This window comes from Macaca nemestrina, chromosome 10 (genome assembly GCF_043159975.1).
Source record: "Macaca nemestrina isolate mMacNem1 chromosome 10, mMacNem.hap1, whole genome shotgun sequence".
Taxonomy (NCBI): domain Eukaryota; kingdom Metazoa; phylum Chordata; class Mammalia; order Primates; family Cercopithecidae; genus Macaca; species Macaca nemestrina.
The window spans coordinates 7,970,687-7,992,584 of NC_092134.1; the positions used below are offsets into that span (position 1 = coordinate 7,970,687).

General features: G+C 48.5%; 1 protein-coding gene across 1 annotated transcript in view; it reads right to left on the reverse strand.

The window, feature by feature from the left end:
- Nucleotides 1-316: 316 nt before the first annotated feature.
- The window catches only part of BRI3B (BRI3 binding protein), a 38,994-nt gene continuing 17,412 nt past the window's right edge, over nt 317-21,898 (reverse strand). Inside the window, exons 2-3 of the mRNA XM_011761400.3 lie at nt 20,193-20,295; nt 317-6,466 (exon numbers count right to left, since the gene is read on the reverse strand). Coding sequence (XP_011759702.1) covers nt 6,027-6,466; nt 20,193-20,295 — 543 coding nt within the window. The 3' untranslated portion in view covers nt 317-6,026. The remainder of the gene's footprint in view (nt 6,467-20,192; nt 20,296-21,898) is intronic.

Consider the following 21,898-nt stretch of genomic DNA (forward strand, 5'->3'; position numbering starts at 1 on the left):
TTGTGCTAGGACTGTCAGATTTGGCAACTAAAAATACAAGAAACTTGCTTACATTTGAATTTCAGATGAGCAGCCAACACTTCTACAGTATACTAAAACACCACTGGTTGTTTATCGGAAATTCAAATGTAACTGGGCATCCTGTATTTTATCTTGCAACCCTACCTCCAACTGAACACATAAATTTAACGTTTTGTGACTCTTCTCAGATTGAGAATAGAACCACAGAATCCTGGTTACATATCAAAACTGGGGAAACTCCACAAATGTTTGGTTAGAAGTGATGAAATATATTTTAAAAGTCCATACAACAAAATTACAATAAACATTTATTAAGCTGTAATTTTCACAATATTTTAATTCTGCTCTGAGATCTACAAATATCTCTACATAACACCAAAGCCAGTGATTTAATAAATAGGAGGAATGTATATATCGCTTTGCAAAAAAATATGCCTGATACATTTATCTCTATATATTTGTAGAATCAATTTCCCAAGGCTCATGAAACTAAAGTGCACACACACACACACACCATGTACACACACACACTATTTAAATCAAATTGATTTATATTAAGTGCCAAATTAAATGCTATACAAAATTTATAACAAGATACACGAAATATGAAGTCAATCATGACTCCACTGTTGATAATGGATACTATACCTCACAAGTGTGATTTCCAGTTAAGAAGAGGGAAACAATTGCTTCATTGGATTTTTAGTGTGTGCTAATTACCATCACCATCACAAGTTAATCAGTTTAATTACACGGTATTCAGAGATTAAACACATGCAGATATTAAATGGACACTACAATAAAACCTTTAAATCTGCAAAAAGACATTAGAACACATGGTCAATAACACCACTCGCTGCCACAGCTTTTCAGTAGACAAGGCAAATGGCAATCAGCGTTTTAAGCCACAAGAGAAAAACTGGTACTGGTGCACCTCCTACATATCAAGGAAAAGCAAAACACAGAATAATTTAATATGCTGAATAAAATTTGTTTACACCAGATACTATACATCATACTGATGGTTGTCCAGTATGAATTTTAAGGGTATTGTTAGATTCTGCAAAATGCATTCCTATTATTCACAAGTGAGGAGTCAAAGTCCAACTATTCAAATGGCCATAAACAAAAATGTTGCAGAAGGTATAGATCATTAAAACTAAAAAGTCGGGAGTGGGTCAGCTGACCCCTTAGGAGCCTCAGGAATTCCTTTAACACTAGATAGATGGCAAGAGCCGGCTTTTTGGTTAAGTCGGCCAGTTCGAAACCTGCTGGGGAGAGGTTAACAGGTGTCAGCTTGTAAGGCAGATGTCATTCATCAAAAGCATCTTAAGAAGTAGCGGCGCTCGCAAAAATGAAGCAATTCAGGATTTCCACTAGCGACAAATTGCATTAACCATGTCTAGGCCATTTGACAGCTGTTATTCTTAACTGCTCCATAAGCCTGCGGAATCACAGGGCCAGATGAGTGAGTAAGCTGCTCACATCCTCTCTGCAAGGCAGCCCTCCCGGGCGTGTAAAAAGTCATATTACAGTCTTCCTAATCACTGACCCAAACCTTTGTGTTCTTACTCAGTTCCCCAGAGGGGACTACACCACTTGGTTACCACCATCACAGTCATAAAGATACAGTCCCAGTTCCCTGACATCGCTGCCTCCCGACTCCTGCATGAGACAGGCTCTCATTTCTGGGGAAAGTGTATTAAACACCTTTCAAAGGCATTCATCTCCCCTTTGTGAATTAAGACACAGGCACGATTCACAAGGCCCGCTTCCCAGAAATTCTATTGCTGTGCTGTTACCGGAAATGATATGGGGGCTGAAACCCAAAGCAAAAGAAACCAAAGGGCAGGTAATGCCGATTGGTTTTGGAAAGTAAGTGTGTGTGTGTGTGTGTGTGTGTCTGTGTATATATAAATATATATACGCACACACACACTTTTTTTTTTTGAGACAGGGTCTCACTCTGTCGCCTCGACTGGAGTACAGAGGTGCGATCTCAGTTCACTTCAACCTCTGCCTCCTGGGTTCATGCAATTCTCCCACCTCAGCCTTCTGAGTAGCTGGGACTACAGGAACCCGCCACCACACCCGGCTATTTTTTTTTTTGTATTTTTTTGGTAGAGACGGGATTTCACTATGTTGGCCAGGCTGGTCTCGAACTCCCAACCACAAGTGATCCACCGCCTTGGCCTCCCCAAGTGCTGGGATTATAGGCTTGAGCCACTGTACCCAGCCTGGAAAGTATATTTATGAAAGGTTTACACTCCACAAAAGCATCTTTGCTAGGGTGTCAAGGAAGAGATCACTGAACCAACCCCAACACGCCCATATAATTCCAGCAATCTGGAGATGGCGGGTCCTTTTCCTTTTCTGAATTATTTTCTGTTCTCAGTAAAACAAGTGTTTATTATGATACTGAAACACTGGGAAATTAACACTGATTAAGATCTTTTAAACACTGAGTCTTAATTATAACAGAACCAGTTTTCATGAGAATGCTTTTACATCACATTCAGTGAAGTGTTGCACTAATATATTCTACAGCCCTGAAGATATAAAAAAGGTTTCTCTCCAGGTATGAGATATGGTACAAAAATACATTTTTCCACATACAAAAGAGAGAAAAAAACAAAGAGATGAGGCAGGTGGCGAGGAGAGGCCCAATCCCAATATCCTACAAGCTTCCATGGAATGGAGAAGGAACCAAAAATCCCCAATTATTTTGGGGTAAGATGTGCCCCAAAAAAGGTAAAATATATGCAATAAAACCGAGGTTTATTTCAAATCTAGCATCTAGGATTTCTATCAGAATTTCAAATAAGGTTCTACCCTGAGGTGACACCTACTAACTGTAGGTTCTTTCATTAAAAATGAAGACATCTTTCACCAGAATGTATCAAGCTATAAAATTGGCTTCAGAGCCTACACTTAGCCAAAGTGGAAAAAAATTGTGCATATTTTCGACAGCAATTTTGAATTGATGCTTGAGGTCTCAATCCACCAGCACCCAGATAACATGTTACCTCCCTCAGTCGAATACGAGTTAAAATGATGATCTTACCGAGATCTCAATAGAGCGCAGTGCCCTTCATGTTTCGGGTAAGAGGGTGGGAGGAGGAATGAAGCGGGTATTACGCGCAGTCCAGTGACAGCTTAAGCCTTAACATGCGGGCATCTCACAATGACCACAAACAAGGGAGGGGCCAAGGCAGGGCCGGCGATCATTGGCTTTGTGCACAGAACGCCAGTTTTCCATGGGCTAACATGAGCAAAGCTGTTTTAGTACCTAAACGTGATATAGCCAAATGCACAAAAGGAAAGAAGATGGAGATGACCTCCCGAGTTATTTACACCCTGTGCTAAAATAGATTCATCTACAAGTATCTAAATGACAAAACTAGAATGATTTCAACCCAGTAATCCTGTGTTCCAATGTGCATGGATAAAGATTTGATCCAGGCCGGGCGCGATGGCTCACGCCTGTAATCCCAGCACTTTGGGAGGCTGAGGCAGGCGGATCACAAGGTCAGGAGATCGAGATCATCCTGGCTAACACGGTGAAACCCCGTGTTTTTTAAAAATACAAAAAATTAGCCGTGTGCAGTGGCGGGCACCTTTAATCCCAGCTACTCAGGAGGCTGAGGCAGGAGAGTGGCGTGAACCCGGGAGGCGGAGCTTGCAGATTGCACTACTGCACTCTAGCCTGGGTGACAGCGAGACTCCATCTCAAAAAAAAAAAAAAAAAAAATTTGATCCAGCAAATAATTTTTTTGAGATGGAGTCTCGCTCTGTTGCTGAGGCTGGAGTGTAGTGGCATGATCTCGCTCATTGCAACCTCTGCCTCCCAGGTTCAAGCAATTCTCCAGCCTCAGCCTCTCAAGTAGCTGGGATCACAGGCACCCACCACTAGGCCCGGCTAATTTTTGTATTTTTAGTAGAGACGGGGTTTCACTATGTTGGCCAGGCTGGTCTCGAACTCCTGACCTCAGATGATCCGCCCGCTTTGGCCTCCCAAAGTGCTGGGATTACAGGGGTGAGCCACCATGCCCAGCCTGCTCCAGCAAATCTTAAATACCCATGGACATTGAATAAACATGCACCTGAAACAGGTACACGTTTCAGAAAGTGAATGGAACTCTCCAGGAGAGTTTGGGTCCCATCATGTGTACCTTAAAAACAGAAGTCTCATCAACATCCACAAAAACATCTGTATCTGTTTTCCAGATACTTGCACCAAAAATAAAACTTCACAGGAACAGTACACAAGAAGTGGCAGACAGCTGAGTCTTCTCCAAACTGAGACCTGGACCATAAGGTCTTGATTCTAGCAGGTCTGGCAGGCGTATCTACCAACCTGCACGCAGGGCACTGTGAGTGGGTTGCCAGGGCACATCTGTGGCCAGGTAAGGGCCACAGAGATAGTCGTGATCCCAGCAGCTTCAAAGCTGCAAAATGCTGGGCCTTTTTTTTTTTTAAGCTGGAGTCTTGCTCTATTGCCTAGGCTGGAGTGTAGTGGTGTGATCTCAGCTCACCGCAACCTCCGCCTCCCAGGTTCAAGCAATTCTCCTGCCTCAGCCTCCTGAGTAGCTGGGCTACAGGCACACACCACCATGCCGTTAATTTTTGTATTTTCAGTAGAGACGGGGGTTTCACCATGTTGGCCAAGCTGGTCTCGAACTCCTGACCTCAGGTGATCCACACTCCTTGGCCTCCCAAAGCGCTGGGATTACAGGCGTCAGCCACTGCGCCTGGCCTAGGGCTTTCTTTTTTAAAAAACAAGTTCTAGGAAAGGGGCGTTTCTACCAGCCCCTGAGCCACACCTTCTGAAACTCCCTTGCCCAGGATCCCCACAGCTGCCCACATCGCATGTCCCACTCTCTGCCCACAGAAACTGCCTAAAAGGAGGACACAACAGATTTCAGATAAAAAGCACCTGTGTATTGTAAATATTTCAGGAAAAATAATTCAGCTCTTTTCAAAGGCTTGCTTATTGCTGCTAATTGTTCCTGAGAATCTTTCTAAGCAGCAATACACTTGAGAATGTTATTAGCTGCTACTGCTTGTTTTCCTTCTAACGTCCTAAGGAAACCAAAAGCAAAATGAAACAAAAAACCCCTCAAGGCTATAGCTTTTGTATATAGGCCTAGTGAGCAAACTGCAAATTGAGACAGACAAGGAACAGATTCTGGAGCAATCTCCAATCCTTACACAGGTACTTCCTGGCATCAAATCCCCAGGACATTTCTTGGCCCCTAATTGCATTTTCCTTTTCAAAATGTTGAGGTTAAAATACATACAACCACAGAGGGGAGAAAATCTCAGGTCTAGAAATGGCGATGTCTTCATTTAGAAATAGGACCGATGGGAGCTTGGCAGGGGTCTCTAGGATCCCAAAGAGGTGGAGTTGCATCCTGCAGCCCAACTGTCCACATTTAGAAGTGACAACATTCATGAACTAAGTCAACATCCACCAAAAATAACATGAAATAAAGCTCACAGTTGGGGAACATGAAAATAACGCACACAGACCTCACCCACCAATCCCCTAAGCTGCGAAAACAAACGCTTGCATTTCAACTTTTCTCAAATGTCAAATTAGCATATTCTTCCCCTCCATGTAAAGTTTTAATAAACTTGACTCAATCTGCCTTTATTAAAAAACCTTACAAAAGATGTATTTAAATGCTTGAAAAAATTAACTGTATGCTCTATGCACAGATAAATTTCTTACTGTACAGCTAAATATGGTTATATCCTTTGTTTAAAAAATATTTTTTTTCCCACTAATGACACTTCGTGTGTAGTTCCACGTCAATGATCTTTCCGCTCTTCTGGGAATGTGTCCTGAGAGCTGCCGGGTGGGTGGAAATAGCCTTACACAGCGCCACTTTCTTGCTCAGTCGTGTTTATTAAGATTGTTTGGGGTTTGGCTTTTTTTTCCTCCGTTTCCGTTTTCTGAGACAGCGTGCTGGTAACTGTGGACCCGCCCGGCCGGCTGACCTTCACTTGTCCTTGGAGCGGTCCAGGCTCTCGAGCACCCGGTTGAGACGGATGTTGAGCAGTCTGACCTGCTTCTCCAGGTGCTCCAGCTTCTCCTCCACGCTGGGGTTGCTGGGGTTGCTGGGGCCGCTGGGGCTGCTTCGCCAGTAGAAGCCCATGGGCCCGGTCATGAAGTAGACGGCCACCACGAAGCACAGCGGCAGCACCGCGTTCTCGGGCTCGCCCTCGTACTTGTGCAGGATGTACACGCAGGACATGGAAAACAGGACGACCCGCACGATCCAGAAGAAGCGGCCGAACACCACGTGCAGGACGCTGAAGGTGAAGCCCAGGGTCAGGGACAAGAACCAGTAGGCCAGGAGGACGACGCCGACCAGCAGGAGCGCGCGGGCCGGGCTGCTGGACACCGAGGCTGGGCTGAAATACTGGGACAGGTTGGAGACTGCAGGACAGAAAAGAGGAACAGGGCTGGTTACACAGGGGCCAGCAGTTTCTTGACAAGCTGGAGTTGGGTAGCTTAGCTGGCCTGCTGGGCTTAAAAGGCCTTTGCAACAACCCAAGGAACTCAAGGAAGTTCCTCTGAATAGTCACACTAAGCTCCGTGAGGACACACAGGGAAGCCTTTTTTTGAGACCGAGTCTTGCTCTGTTGCCCAGGCTGGAGTGCAATGGTGTGATCTCGGCACACCGCAACCTCTGATTCCTAGGTTCAAGTGATTCTCCTGTCTCAGCCTCCCGAGTAGCTAGGATTACAGGCATGCGCCACCATACCTGGCTAATTTTGTATTTTTAGTAGAGACGGAGTTTCTCCATGTTAGTCAGGCTGGTCTCGAACTCCTGACCTCAGGTGATCCACCTGCCTCGGCCTCCCAAAGTGCTGAGATTACAGGAGTAAGCCACTGTGCCTGGCCAGGGAAGCCCTTTAAGACGGCCTGCCATATTGAGTTTTAAAAATCCTCTCCATACACTGGTTTCTTTTCAAATCATATACATCTTTCACCTTCAGCCTGGGCAACATAGTGAGACCCTGATACGGACTGGCTCTGTGCTCCCACACAAATCTCATCTTGAATTGTAATTGTCACGTGTGGAGGAAGGAACCTCGTTGGGGGGTGACTGGGTCATGGGGGTGGTTTCCCATGCTGTTTGTGATCGTGGGTGGGGGTAATCCTCACATGGGGAGGAAGGAACCTCGTGGGGGCGGTGACTGGGTCATGGGGGTGGTTTCCCATGCTGTTTGTGATCGTGGGCGGGGGTCTCATGAGATCTGATGGTATAAAAGTGTTTGGCAGCTGCCTCCTTTGCTCTCTCTCTCCTACCGCCTTGTGAAGATGGTGCTTGCTTCTCCTTTGCCTTCTGCCATGATTATGTTTCCTGAGCCATGCAGAACTGTGAGTCAATTAAACCTCTTTTATTTATATATTACCCAGTCTCAGGTTTTTTGTTTGTTTGAGGCTGGAGTGCAGTGGCACAATCTTGGCTCGTTGCAACCTCTGCCTCCCAGGTTCAAGCAATTCTCCTGCCTCAGTCTCCCAAGTAGCTGGGATTATTGGCACATGCCACCATACCCAGCTGCTTTCTGTATAATTAGTAGAGATGAGGTTTCACCGTGTTGGCCAGGCTGGTCTTGAACTCCTGACCTCAAGTGATCCACCTCCTCAGCCTCCCAAAGTGCTGGGATTACAGGCCTGAGCCACTATGCCTGGCCTCGGGTATGTTTTTATAGCAGTGTGAAAACAGACTAATACAGAACCAATCTCTAGAGAACACAAATTTTTAAAAATTTAGACAGGCGTGATAGCACACACCTGTAGTCCCAGCTACTCAGGAGGCTGAGGTGGGAGGATCACTTCAGGCTGGGAGGTCAAGGCTGCAGTGAGCCAAAATGTGCCACTGCACTCCAGCCTGTTTGACAGAGTAAGACTTTGTCTCAAAAAACAACTTTTGCCTTTTACTAAAACACCTCTGGCAGTGGGGCATAGCCTGCAAATTGTCCTTCAGTTTCCATAGTAACAAATGCCCTTCAGGCTGAGCACACTACCACCTAGGATTAAAGCATTTCCTAGCCTCTCTTGCAGCTACATAACTAAGCTTTGGTCAAGGAGAGGTAAGTGGAAGTCTTTTGCAGTAGCTTCAGAGGGTTTTCCCTTAAAGTAGCAGGAATGTGTCCTTTACCTCTTCTGCCTGCTGGAACATGGATACAATGGCTGGAATTGGAGCAGCCACTTTGGAACATGAGGTCGGGGAAGGCACTCATGGAGGAACAATACAATGGAAGGTACTTTGGTCCAGAGCACCACATGCATCAGAACCATCAAACCCCCCTCACCACCTCCCTGAGAACTTTTATATAAGAGGGAAATAAGCATCCATCTTGGTTAAGCCAATGTTATGTTGGATTTCTGTTTCAGCCAAACCTGATCCTAACTGGTACCCACACACGAAGTTCCATCTCAAGAATGCAGTGAAATGTAAGAGTAGCATCTTCTGTGTGCCTGACTTAAGGAAATTGAAACAAAAAAGTTGAAAGAACAGTAGAATATTCCTTTTGAAACCAACTAGGTTGAACAATTATTAAAAATGCTGTATATTGCATTCTCCATTTACATACTTTTTGGATTAACCCATTTGAAAGATGTACACATATTTCATCATGCATCATCTAAGAATAAAGACATCATTCATCTCAAAACCATACTATCATCATTCTAAGAAAATTAACAATTCCAGGCCAGGAGCGGTGGTTCATGCCAGCATTTGAGAGGCCGAGGTGGGTGGATCACCTGAGATCAGGAGTTTGAGACCAGCCTGGCCAACATGGTGAAATCCCATCTCTACTAAAAACACAAAAATTAGACAGGCGTGGTGGCGCACACCTGTAATCCTGGCTACTCAGGAGGCTGAGGCATGAAGAATTGCTTGAACCCAGGAGGCAGAGGTTGCAGTGAGCCTAGATGGCGCCACTGCACTCCAGCCTGAGACACAGGCTCTGTGTCAAAAAAAAATTAACAATTCCATATAATATCACTTGAATTTCCCAGTTATCCAGGAATAGCTGTTTCCTCCTGACCCTCACCAGGACCCAGCAACAGTTCATGTTCTGCATTCGCCATCACTTTAGTCTCTGTTAATCGAGAAGAGACCCAAGACATTTTATTTATTTATTTATTTATTTATTTATTTTTTTTTGAGACGGAGTCTGGCTCTGTCGCCCGGGCTGGAGTGCAGTGGCCGGATCTCAGCTCACTGCAAGCTCCGCCCCCCGGGTTTATGCCATTCTCCTGCCTCAGCCTCCCGAGTAGCTGGGACTACAGGCGCCCGCCGCCTCGCCCGGCTAGTTTTTTGTATTTTTTAGTAGAGACGGGGTTTCACCGTGTTCGCCAGGATGGTCTCGATCTCCTGACCTCGTGATCCGCCCGTCTCGGCCTCCCAAAGTGCTGGGATTACAGGCTTGAGCCACCGCGCCCGGCCCCAAGACGTTTTAGAAACACTGAAATTCTGAAGTCTAATTTTTCCAGGATGGTTTTCTTGCAGGAGGTCCCACATGTTGCAATTGTCTGTTTCCTCACAGTGTTGTTTAACAAGTCCAAGGAGAGCTATATCCTAAGGGTAATTTACACAAGCAGCTCTCAAACTTGTGTGATTCCTCCAGGAATCCCCTGGAGGGCTTAGGAAAATAGGTTGCTGGGCCCCACCCCCGGATCTGATTCAGTAGGTCCTGGGTGGGTCGACGAATCTGCAGCTTTTTTTGCTTTAGACAGGGTCTTGTTCTGTCACCCAGGCTGGAGTGTGATGGTGTGATCTCAGCTCACTGCAGCCTTGACCTTTCGGGCTCAAGCGATCCTCCCACCTCAGACTCCCAAGTAGCCAGGACTACAGGCGTGCGCCAATACAGCTGCCTAATTTTTGTATTTTTCTATAGAGACAGTGACATGGTTTGGCTCTGTGTTCTCACCCCAATCTAATTTCAAATTGTAGTCCCCACGTGTCAGGGAGGGACCTGGTAGGAGGTGATTGGATCGTGGGGGTGGTTTCCTCCATGCTGTTCTCATGAAAGTGAGAGAGTCTCACGAGATCTGATGGTTTAAGTGTTTGGCAGTTTATCCCTCGCTATTGCTTCCTCTCTCTCCTGCTGCCATGTAAGATGTGCCTTGCTTCCCCTTTGACTTCCGCCATGATTACAAGTTTCCTGAGGCCTCCCCAGCCATGTGGAACTGTGAGTCAATTAAACCTCTTTTATTTATAAATTACCCAGCCTCAGGCATTTTCTTATAGCAGTGTGGAAACCAGCAAATACAGATAGGATCTCGCTATGTTGCCCAGGCTGGTCTCGAACTCCTGAGCTCAAGCAACCTGCCTGCCTTGGCTTCCCAAAGTGCTGGGATTACAGGCGTGAGGCACCATGCCCAGCCACATCTGCGCCGCTTACAAGTTTGCCAGGGAGGCTCCTGCTGCTGCTGCTGATCTAAGGGTCACTTTGAGATCCATCGGCTTAGGCGTGATGAACTGTATGCATTTGGGGACAGAGAGGACCATGGGGAGAAGTGTGACACAACCATCTGGAGTGGGCAAGCGCAAATCCAGAGCAGGCCTGAGATGGGAAGCCTCGACCCTGGAACTCCTCCGGTCAATAACGACACCTACGGCGTGAATGTCTCATAGTTCCCCAGAATGATCAGGCTCTGCACGGCGGGCCAGTGTCTAGAGTCCAACACTGTAAACAGCAGCCGTCTCTGGGACTAAAGGTTTGGGGTCACCAGGACTCCCCAGAAGCCAGGGTATGTTTCCTATACCGTGCCTTCCTGAGGCATCATGAGCATTTTGACTAAATGTGGTTGACTTGGGAGCTGACTTTCACACCTGTCCCCTGCAGACTGGAGGCTAAACCAGTGTTTCCTAAACCTCTCAGTCTCAAGACCTGTTTGCACTCTTCAGTATTATTGAAGCGTCCCCAGAGCTTTTGTTTATGTGGGTTCTACCTAACTGATATATTTACCAGAGCAGAAAATTAGGTTAGTTTTTAATTAGTTGTTAATTGTCTTTTAAATTTTATTTATTTTTCATTTACTTATTTGAGACAGTCTTGCTCTGTAGCCCAGGCTAGACTGCAGTAGCATGATCTCAGCTCATTGCAACCTCTCTCTCCTGGGCTCAAGCAATTCTCTCACCTCAGCCTCCTGAGTAGCTGAGACTACAAGCATGCACCACCTAGCTAATGTTTTGATTTTTTGTAGAGACAGGGTCTCACTATGTTGCCGAGGATGGTCTCAAACTCCTGGGCTTAAGCAATCTGTCTGCCCCAACCTCCCAAAGTGCTGGGATTACCAGCATGAGCCACTGTGCCCAGCCGTTAATAATTTAAAAACATTGCTATCATTAACTCATTTTCAAATAACCCATTATAGATGCTAGGCTTTGAGTGTTTGCATCCCCCACAAAATTCCTATGTTGAAATCCTAAACCCAAAAGTGATGGTCTTAGGAGGTGGAGTCCTGGGGAGGTGATCAGGTCATGGGGGTGGAGCTCCCATGAATGAGTTTAGTGCCCTTATAAAGAGATCCCAGATAACTGCTTTGTTCCTTCCACGTGAGACACAGTGAGGCATCGTCTACAAGAAAGGGCTCTCCCCACAGCCTGAATCTGCCGGCACCTTCATCCTGGACTTCCCGCCTCCAAACTGTGAGAAATGAAAATGTCTGTTAGGCCAGGCACGGTGGCTCATGCCTGTAATCTCAGCTCTTTGGGAGGCCAAGGTGGGCAGATCATCTGAGGTCAGGAGTTCGAGACCAGCCTGACCAATATGGCAAAACCTCATCTTTACTAAAAAAAACACAAAATTAGTCAGGCGTGGTGGCACATGTCTGTAATCCCAGCTACTCAGGAGGCTGAAGCAGGAGAATCACTGGAACCCGGGAGGCCGAGGTTGCAGTGAGCCGAGATTGCACCACTGCACTCCAGCCTGCGGAACAGAGACTCCATCTCAAAAAAAAAAAAAAGGTCGTTGTTAAGCCACACAGTCTATGGAATTTTGTTATAGCAGCCTGAACTGACCGAGACAATAGGTTAACACAAAATATTTTTCACGAAAAGCAACTGTTTTGAAAGCAGAACAAAGCACAGTGAGAACAGTGGCAGTGTTCTGAATGTTTGCCAGTCTCTTTCCTATCTAGCTATTTGGAGGAGACCTGGCCCCCAAATCTGTTTTTGAATTCAGAGGAACGGAACGCCAGCCACAAATATGAGCCACGTTTGTCACCGACAATTGTCAAGTACTCACAGTAAAAAAGGCAAAAAAAAAAAAAAAAAAAAAAAAGTGGAATTAATATTAATAAGATATTTTGTTTAATCCAATATACCTAAAATGCCGTCATCTTAACATGGCATCAATATATATGGAAGTATTAAAGTACCTGCTAAATCCCTGACCTCAGAGACATGTTACTGGAAAAGAGAGGAACTCTCAAGTCACCCCTCCTAATCAAAAGGGTCTCAGGGACCTCCTGGGGTTCCTCAGAGCATACTTTGAGAAGCATCATCATGTCATCAAGGGGCCAAGATAGGTGATCAGCCGGGAAAGATGCCCAGAGAGGAGAATGCCACCCCTGCCTTCCACCCCTCGGTGACTTCAGTGAAAGCTGTCCTTTAAACCAAGGAAGGGTGGTCCAAAGCAATGTCACTCCCTGAGGCCCTCAAAATCCTAAAGAGAACACGAGTGGCCCTGCATGTTCTGCCTGATGGTCAAGTGGTACCATCTGACTTCCCTAGCGCTGCCATGGCCAAGTAGCTAAAAAAAGAACAGAAGGCCGGGTGCAGCAGCTCACGCCTGTAATCCCAACACTTTGGGAGGCCAAGGCGGATGGATCACCTGAGATCAGTAGTTCGAGACCAGCCTGGCCAACATGGTGAAACCCCGCCTCTACCGAAAATACAAAAATTAGCCCAGTGTGGTGGTGGGTGCCTGTAATTCCAGCTACTTAAGAGGCTGAGGCCGGAGAATCGCTTGAACCCGGGAGGCAGAGGTTGCAGTGAGCTGAGATTGTACCACAGCACTCCAGTCTGAGCAACAGAGCAAGACTCCGCCTCAAAACAACAACAACAACAACAACAAAATTAGCCAGATTTGGTGGCATGAGCCTGTAATCCCAGCCACTCGGAAGGCTGAGGCAATAGAATCGCTTGAACCCAGGAGGCGGAGGCTGCAGTGAGCCAAGATAGCACCACTGCACTCCAGCCTGGACAACAGGGCAAGACTCCATCTCAAAAAAAAAAGAACAGAAGTTTATTCTCTCAGTTTGTTTGGAGGCTGGAAGTCTTCGAAGAACGTGTCAGCAGGGCTGGCTCCTTCAGAGGCTCCAGGGCGAATCGGCCCAGGCCCCTCCTAGTGTCTGCGGGTTGCTGGCGATCCTTGGCACTCCGTGACTGCCAGACATACTCCTCTCTCTACTCCGCCTTCACGCGGCCTTCTCCCTGCGTGTGTCTGTGTCTAAATTTCCCCTTCATGTAAGGACACCGGTCACACTGGATGTGGGACCCACCCTACTCCAGAGTATAACCTCATCTTAACAAATGACACCCACAATGACCCCATCTCCAAACAGCATCCCATTCTGAGGTTCTGGGAGCTAGGACTTCAACAGATGAATATGGGGGGACATGATTCAACGCCTAACAGGCACCGTTCAAGCAAAGTGAATGTTTTGGTGGCCGACTTGTTCCTCAGCGTGGGCCAGGTTTACACCTGCACACCTGTCAGTCCTGATGGCTGCGGCAGCGGAAGCTGGCTCTGGGTGCAGCTGGCCAGCCGGCCCTCAGTGTGGAGAAGTGAGATTGGCAGGTCCCAGAAATGCACAATGATGTACATTTTGGAGGAGGGCCCCTTTGTAAGCCCCCAAGTATTGACCATGGGCTGGGCGCCATCCAACCACCCTACACACACAGTCATCTAGTCCTCATGACTTGCTGATAGGGTAAACAGCATTTTCCACACAAGGACTCCTTGCCCAGGGTCCCACAGCTAGGACAGGGCAGAGCTGGGATTTGGAACCAGGGGGTCCAGTTTCCGGAGCCACACAGTCCCTGCCCTGTGCCGATGCATCACTGAAGCACAGTTCACATTTTCCCCACTTTATTGGAAACTTTGTTGGAAGTGGCCTCAGCAGCTTCAGAGGAGTAAGCAACACGACAAAGACATGAACCTTAAATCCATCCTTCCAACTCCTGGACACATGCTTTGTGCCAGCAGATCTAGAATAGGGACAAAGGCTGTGCCATCTATCGTGTGCTGAGCCCTTGAAATGTGACAAGTCAGAACTGACGTGCGCTCTAAGTGTCAAATAGAGACTGAGTCTCAAAGGCCTTAGTTACCCAAAAAAATGTGAGACACCTCGTAATTTTCTATTAATTATAAGTTGGGATGTTTTTAATATATTGGGTTAACTAAAATATCTTATTAAAATTAATTTCACCTGGGCATGGTGGCGCATGCCTGTAATCCCAGCACTCTGGGAGGCCAAGGCAGGCAGATCACTGGAGCTCAGGAGTTCAAGGCCACCCTGGGCAACATGGCAAAACCCCATCTCTACAAAAAATACAAACATTAGGTGGGGCACGGTGGCTCATGCCTGTAATCCCAGCACTTTGGGAGGCCGAGGCAGGGGGATCATGAGGTCAGGAGTTTGAGACTACCCTGGCCAAGATGGTGAAACCCCATCTCTACTAAAAAAAATTTAAAAATTAGCCAGGCACGGTGGCAGGAGCCTCTAATCCCAGCTACTCAGGAGGCTGAGGCACGACAATGGCTTGAACCCAGGTGGTGGAGGTTGCAGTGGTGAGCCGAGATCGGCCACTGCATTCAAGGCTAGGTGCCAGAGCAATACTCCATCTCAAAAAATAATAATAATAATACAAACATTAGCCAGACGTGGTGGCGCACACCTGTGGTCCCAGCTAGTTGGGAAGCTGAGGTAGGAGAATCACCTGAGCCTGGGGTGGTGGAGGCGGCGGTGAGATTGTGCCACTGCACTCCAGCCTGGGCAACAGGGCAAGACTCTGTCTCAAAAAAAAAAAAAAAAAAAGCCGGGCGCGGTGGCTCAAGCCTGTAATCCCAGCACTTTGGGAGGCCGAGACGGGTGGATCACGAGGTCAGGAGATCGAGACCATCCTGGCTAACACGGTGAAACCCCCTCTACTAAAAAATACAAAAAAAACTAGCCGGGCGAGGTGGTAGGCGCCTGTAGTCCCAGCTACTTGGGAGGCTGAGGCAGGAGAATGGCGTGAACCCGGGAGGCGGAGCTTGCAGTGAGCTGAGATCCAGCCACTGCACTCCAGCCTGGGCGACAGAGCAAGACTCTGTCTCAGAAAAAAAAAAAAAAAAAAAAAGGGCTGGGAGCAGTGGCTCATGCCCATAATCCCAGCACTTTGGGAGGCTGAGGCAGGTGGATCACGAGGTCAGGAGCTCAAGACCAGCCTGGCCAACATAGAGAAACTTTGTCTCTACTAAAAATACAAAAAAATTAGCCAGACGTGGTGGCACACACCTTTGGTCCCAGCTAGTTGGGAAGCTGAAGTAGGAGAATCACCTGAGCCCGGGGTGGTGGAGGCTGCAGTGAGCTGGGATTGTGCCACTGCACTCCAGCCTGGGCAATAGGGCAAGACTCTTGTCTCAAAAAAAAAAAAGGCTGAGAGCAGTGGCTCATGCCTGTAATCCCAGCACTTTGGGAGGCCGAGGCATGTGGATCACGAGGTCAGGAGCTCAAGACCAGCCTGGCCAACACAGTGAAACCCTGTCTCTAATAAAAATACAAAAAAATTAGCCAGGCGTGGTGGCACATGCCTGTAATCCCAGCTACTCGGGAGGCTGGGGCGGGAGACTGGCATGAACCCGGGAGGTGGAGGTTGCAGTGAGCCAAGATCACGCCACTGCCCTCCAGCTTGGGCAACAGAGTAAGACTTCGTCCCTCCTGCCCCCCACCACCCCCCAAAAAAAAGAAAAGAAAAGAAAGAAAAATTAATTTCACCATTTCTTTTTACCCTTTTGACATGGTTACTAGAAAACTTCACATCACCTAGGGGGCTCACATTCTTTTTCTATTAGACCACTCAGGGCTACGGAGTTCCCATTTTAACCAGACTCTTAAAAAAAAAAAAAAAACACACACTGAAGAAAGAAATTACAGAATTGTGCTCACAGAAACCTTTTTTACCAGAATATCCAACGTTGGTGTATGGCTTCCTGTAAAGCATTTTGCACTCAAACTTCTACGCATAAGACACGAATTCCAAAGGCCTTTGGATGCCTTGAAGCTTACGCATCAAACAGAACTAGAAAAGCTTCAACACGGAAGCAAGCTGGTTTCGCCTCCGGAACGCGCCAGCTGCTCTCCTGATGAATGCGGGCATTCAGGGCTTATGGATCCGCTGCGGATGCCTCTATTCTGGGCTTCTTCCATATGATTAGGAGGCTGTTCCTACTCTGTAGTTTTTCATTCCAAGCTGCGTGCGATTTTCTGCAATCAGGTTTGTTTCTCCAGGGTTCAATGGGTGGCGATGAAAACACGGAGAGTTTGACAATCCGGGCAGGTGGTGAATACGGAAGCTAAGAGGATTGCACGCAGTGGCTGTATCTGGGGGAGGGTGCGTTAACTCTGCCAAGTCCCAGGAGGGGCCATGAGTGGCCTCGGGGGGCTGCCAGGTGCACAGTGTCCTCTGGCTATGCTGACGCCTCCAATTCTTTGAGCAGTGAGGTGACTGAGTTGGCATAAGGCCTCTTAAAGGTTGAACTCAGAGATGTTTCTGAATGGCCTGGGGTGTCAACAGGTATGAACCAGGGTGCCCATCATGGCCAGTGGACCTCATTCCCCCATCTCTGATCAGTAAAATGGGGATGTCAAGGACCGATGGGCAGTGCTGAGAGATTCCACATGTAACAGGGCTATGGTATAGTAGTTTCCCATGGCTGCCTCAACAAACCACTACAAACTGGGCGGTTTACAACAGAAATTCATCCACTTGCGGTTCTGGAGGCCGGAAGTCTGAATCAAGGTCTCGGCGGGGCCACGCTCCCTCTGAAAGCTCAAGGGAAGATCCTTCCTCGCCTCTTCCAGCTTCTGGTAGCCCCAGGTGTTCCTTGGCTTATGGCTCCATCCCTCTAGTCCCTGTTTCTCACTTCCCAGGGCCATCTTCTCCCTATGTTTCTTGGTGCTTCTGTGTTCAAATTCCCCACTTCTTATAAGCACATCAATCATTAAATTGAGGGTCCACTCTAATCCAAGATGATCTCATTTAACTTGATCACATCTGCAGACCCCATTCCCAAACAAGGGCTCACTCACAGGCCCAGGGCTAGGACTAGAATACATATTCTTACTCTCGGGGAGCACATTTCAGCCCACATGACTGGCTAAGCAGCGGGTCCCACAGCCCTCCTGCTCTTATTAACCAAGAGTGGGCTGTGTGTGGTGGCTCACGCCTATAATCCCAGCACTTTGGGAGGCTGAAGCAGGAGAACGGTTTGAGCCCAAGAGTTTGAGAACAGCCTGGGCAACATGGTAAGACCCTGTCTCTACAGAAAATGTAAAAAGTAGCCAGGCCTGGTGGCATGGGCCTGTGGTTCCAGCTACTTGGGAGGCTGAGGTGGGAGGATCACAAGCCCAGGAAGTTGAGGCTGTAGTGAGCCATGACTGAGCCACTACACTCCAGCCTGGGCAATAGAGTGAGATCCTAAACAAAAGCAAACAAAGGCCAGGGATGGTGGCTCACGCCTGTAATCCCAGCACTTTGGGAGGCCGAGACGGGAGGATCATGAGGTCAGGAGATCGAGACCATCTTGGCTAACACGGTGAAACCCCCTCTCTGCTAAAAATACAAAAAATTAGCCTGGCGTGGTGGCGGGCGCCTATAGTCCCAGCTACTCAGGAGGCTGAGGCATGAACCCAGGAGGCGGAGCTTGCAGTGAGCCGAGATATCGCCACTGCACTCCAGCCTGGGCGACACAGCAAGACTCTGTCTCAAAACAAACAAACAAACAAACAAACAAACAAACAGGGCCTCTTTGTGCCAGGTGCAGAGCTGGGGCCAGAGTGCAGCCCGGAGACGCCAGGCCTAGGCTGTTGACACAAATGATGTGGTTTGTGACAACACCTGCATTCCCTCTGGGAGTCTAGAATTTTGACACGTCAAGCAGAGGGTGATGACACGACCAGCCCCCAATAAAAAGCCTGGGCACGGAGTCGTCGGTGGGCACCCTCTGCTGGGGGAATTAAGTGCGTCCCGTGTGACTCCCCAGGGAGAGGACTTCGACGCTTGAGCCTGGCCTCCCTGGGACTTCACGCGCCTTTTCCCTTTGCTGATGGTGCTTGCGTCCTTCCGTCACAATACATCACAGCCGTGAGGACAGCTATATGCTGAGTCCTGCCAGTGCTCCGAGGGAACCGGTGGGCCTGTAAGGGGTCTTAGGAACCCTGCCACACGCAGCAACTGCAGACTTTCCCGGGAGACAGGTGGCAGCTGGGACCAGGGCGGTGGGGCCAGAAAGAGCCCAGCTGGGGGATTTCCTCTGGAAAGGCCCAGGGGAAGAACGGCCTCCACCTTGTGGACAGAAGGAGAGCAGTGGAGCGGGGGCAGCTGAGAGATCCCTCCTTACCTGGCACACCACAGGGCAGGCAGAGAAACGGGAAGGTGACTTCATCCTGAGAGCATGGGATGCCTCTGGAGCTCTTAAGGTGGTAAGGGACAAGGTCTCCTCTGGGTATAAAAGTTGCACACCCTGGACACTCTGCCCGGGTTAGCTCCTGTCACCCCCTGATGGAATGCAGATGGAGGTGGGGCAGAGCCGCCTGGGAAGGGAGGTGTAAGGCTGGGGGCGGCGCAGGCTACAGGCCTGGACTAGAGGTGCCCCACTCAGTTACCAGGACCGTTGCTGCCTTGCCATCCGCCAAGACCAGTATCGGTGCCCCAACCCACATGTAGAAAGGGAGGGGCTGTGCCCCGCCAATGTTCTCTTCCTGGCTATAAATGTGTGACTAGCACTGCACCATCAAACTGCACTACCCTCCTCCCCAGCCCACAAAAGCAGGGGAGCTCCCCTGGCAATTCTTGCCCCATGCGGTGGGTATGGCGGGTGGGCTGGTACAGCATCGGATGACACCTGCCTCCAGCCTGCCTTCCTGGATGGCAGAAGCTGGAGAGCTAAGAACTGCATTAGCCTGCCTCCCTCACAGCTGGGGACTGGACAGAAAGTAAGTTCCGCCTTGCAGTTCCCCCATACACACATGACTTTGAAAATTAAGTGAAGTGTTGCAGCCGATATGCATGGTTCCAGAAACGGCCAGGGTCCCTGCACCTACACGCAAAGTCTAGTTGTTGTGGTGGCAGCAGTGGCTTCCTGGTCCTCAAATTATGCTACAGTTGTGTGACCTGGAACTCAATGGTCTCAACAGCTGCAATCCTGGACGGCCAGTTCGGCAGTGTCTGAGGCCATGCATCTCTCCCTCAGCCTTTCTGAAGATTCTTTTGAGTGTCTCTGTCTCCATGAAATCCCCTTCTGCCTAAATAACTAGTCATTTATTGCACGGATCCCAGTGAGCCAGAGCACTATACCTCTGGTCCATGTGTTTTGCCTAGGGACACACAAGTTGGCACTACCCAGTCAGTCGCACCTTACCCTAAATGGTATCTGGGAAATCTCAGCTTTGATGGGCCATTTGTTTTTTATTTTTGTTATTATTTTAGAGGAGTCTTGCTCTGTCATCCAATCTGGAGTACAGTGGCATGATCATAGCTCACTGCAGCCTCAAACTCCTGATCTCAGGCAATCCTCCTGCCTCAGCCTCCCGAGTGGCTGGGGACTACAGGTGCACACCACCACACCCAGCAATTTTTTGGTACTTTTTGTGTGGAGATGGGATTTCACCACATTGCCTAGGCTGGTCTGCAATTCTTGGGTTCAAGCAACCGTCCCACCTTGGTCTCCCAAAGCACTGGGATTACAGGCATGAGCCGCTGTGCCTAGCCTCTATATGAGACTATTAAAATAAAAAATGTTTACTCCTATCCTCACTGACCAGCCCTCCGCAACCTTCTCACGTATTACTCACTGTGAGTACCAGTTCCACACCACCAGAACCACCAAAACAGAATGACACCTTACGCGAATACCACCCCCACACCTACCATCAAGTCCAAGAACATCCAAGAGCTCGGTCCACACTTTCCACAGTGTCTCCACGAACATATCCACTCCCAACACGAACCTCTCGGTCAGCCTGGCCAAGAACTGCAGAAACAAGAAAACAGTCATCACCCAATTTCTACTCACCACTCTGCTGTTTTCCTCTATCTGTCAAGCAGTGAACCGGGGAGCCCGGGAGTTTATACCTGGGAAGGGAAAAACCGCACGTCCATGATGAATACCACATACGCCCAGGGGAGTGACTTGAACTGGATACTGATGACAGCCCAGCTGAGAAAAATTGGTGAAAATGACCCCTTCCTTGGAAGGGCTGAACAAGGCACCTATGGAGGCTGGGACTCCGCAGGGCCGCGTTACGCCGCTTGCCATTGCTCCTGCTGTCTTTCATGCTCCCTCTTGGGTTAGGGTCTCTGCTTTCTTCTGTCTGATTTCTCTTTTTTTTTTTTTTTTTTTTGAGACGGAGTCTCGCTCTGTCGCCCAGGCTGGAGTGCAGTGGCCGGATCTCAGCTCACTGCAAGCTCCACCTCCCGGATTCACGCCATTCTCCTGCCTCAGCCTCCCGAGTAGCTGGGACTACAGGCGCCCGCCATCTCGTCCAGCTAGTTTTTGGTATTTTTTAGTAGAGACGGGGTTTCACCATGTTAGCCAGGATGGTCTTGATCTCCTGACCTCGTGATCCGCCCGTCTTGGCCTCCCAAAGCGCTGGGATTACAGGCTTGAGCCACCGTGCCCGGCCTTCTGCCTGATTTCTCTAAAGAGACAGGGTCTCGCTGTTGCCCAAGCTGGGGTGCAGTGGTGCAATGATAGCTCGCTGCAGCCTCAAACTCCCGGGCTCAAGCAATCCCGCCTCAGCTTCCCAAGTAGCTAGGGCTACAGGTGCAGCCACCACACCAGGCTTTATTATTATTATTGTTATTATTATTATTATTTTGTAGAGACGGGGTCTTGCTATATTGCCCAGGCTGGTCTCAAACCCTAAGCCTCAAGCGATCCTCCTGCCTGGCCCTCCCAAATTCCTGAGATTACAGGTGTGAAACACTGCACCGCACCCTGCAGGTTTCTCATTTTTAGAGTGGAAGTTTCTGCTCCTAAGAAGCTGGTAATGATAGAGCCCCATGCTCTATCCAACTCTAAGGACCCCGGGCCTCTGAGGTCTTCATTTGCCCTCCAGGTGACACAGGGCTAAAGAAACATGAATACAAGGTACAGCCGCATTTTAACTTTTTTTTTTTTTTTTAAAGTGATATTGTATACATGTAGCATAAAACTCAAGCCTACCAATAGGTATTCAGTGGACAGTAAGCCTTCCCTCTCATTTCCTGGCAACCTGAATCCCCCTCCAGAGGAACCACTATGACCACTCGCTTGTGAACCCTTCCTTAGATGTGCCAGGTGAATAATGGCACGGACATATTCTTTCCACAGTGGCAGCACAGGTGTACAGCTGAGCTGCTTTTCTCGTGCAACACTCTTATCTTGGAGATCACTCACACTCAGAACACACAGAGCTGCCCCACCCTTTTTAAAAGATGGCACACCTGGAGCCAGGCCCCTACTCACGGACACCTGTGTGGTTTCCAGCCTTTGCTATTACGGGGAAAAAAGAGCGGGCCCACGATGAATGCCACCCAAGTGGTCTACTGGCCCAGGGGATGAACTTGAACTTGATACAAATTGATGACAGCCC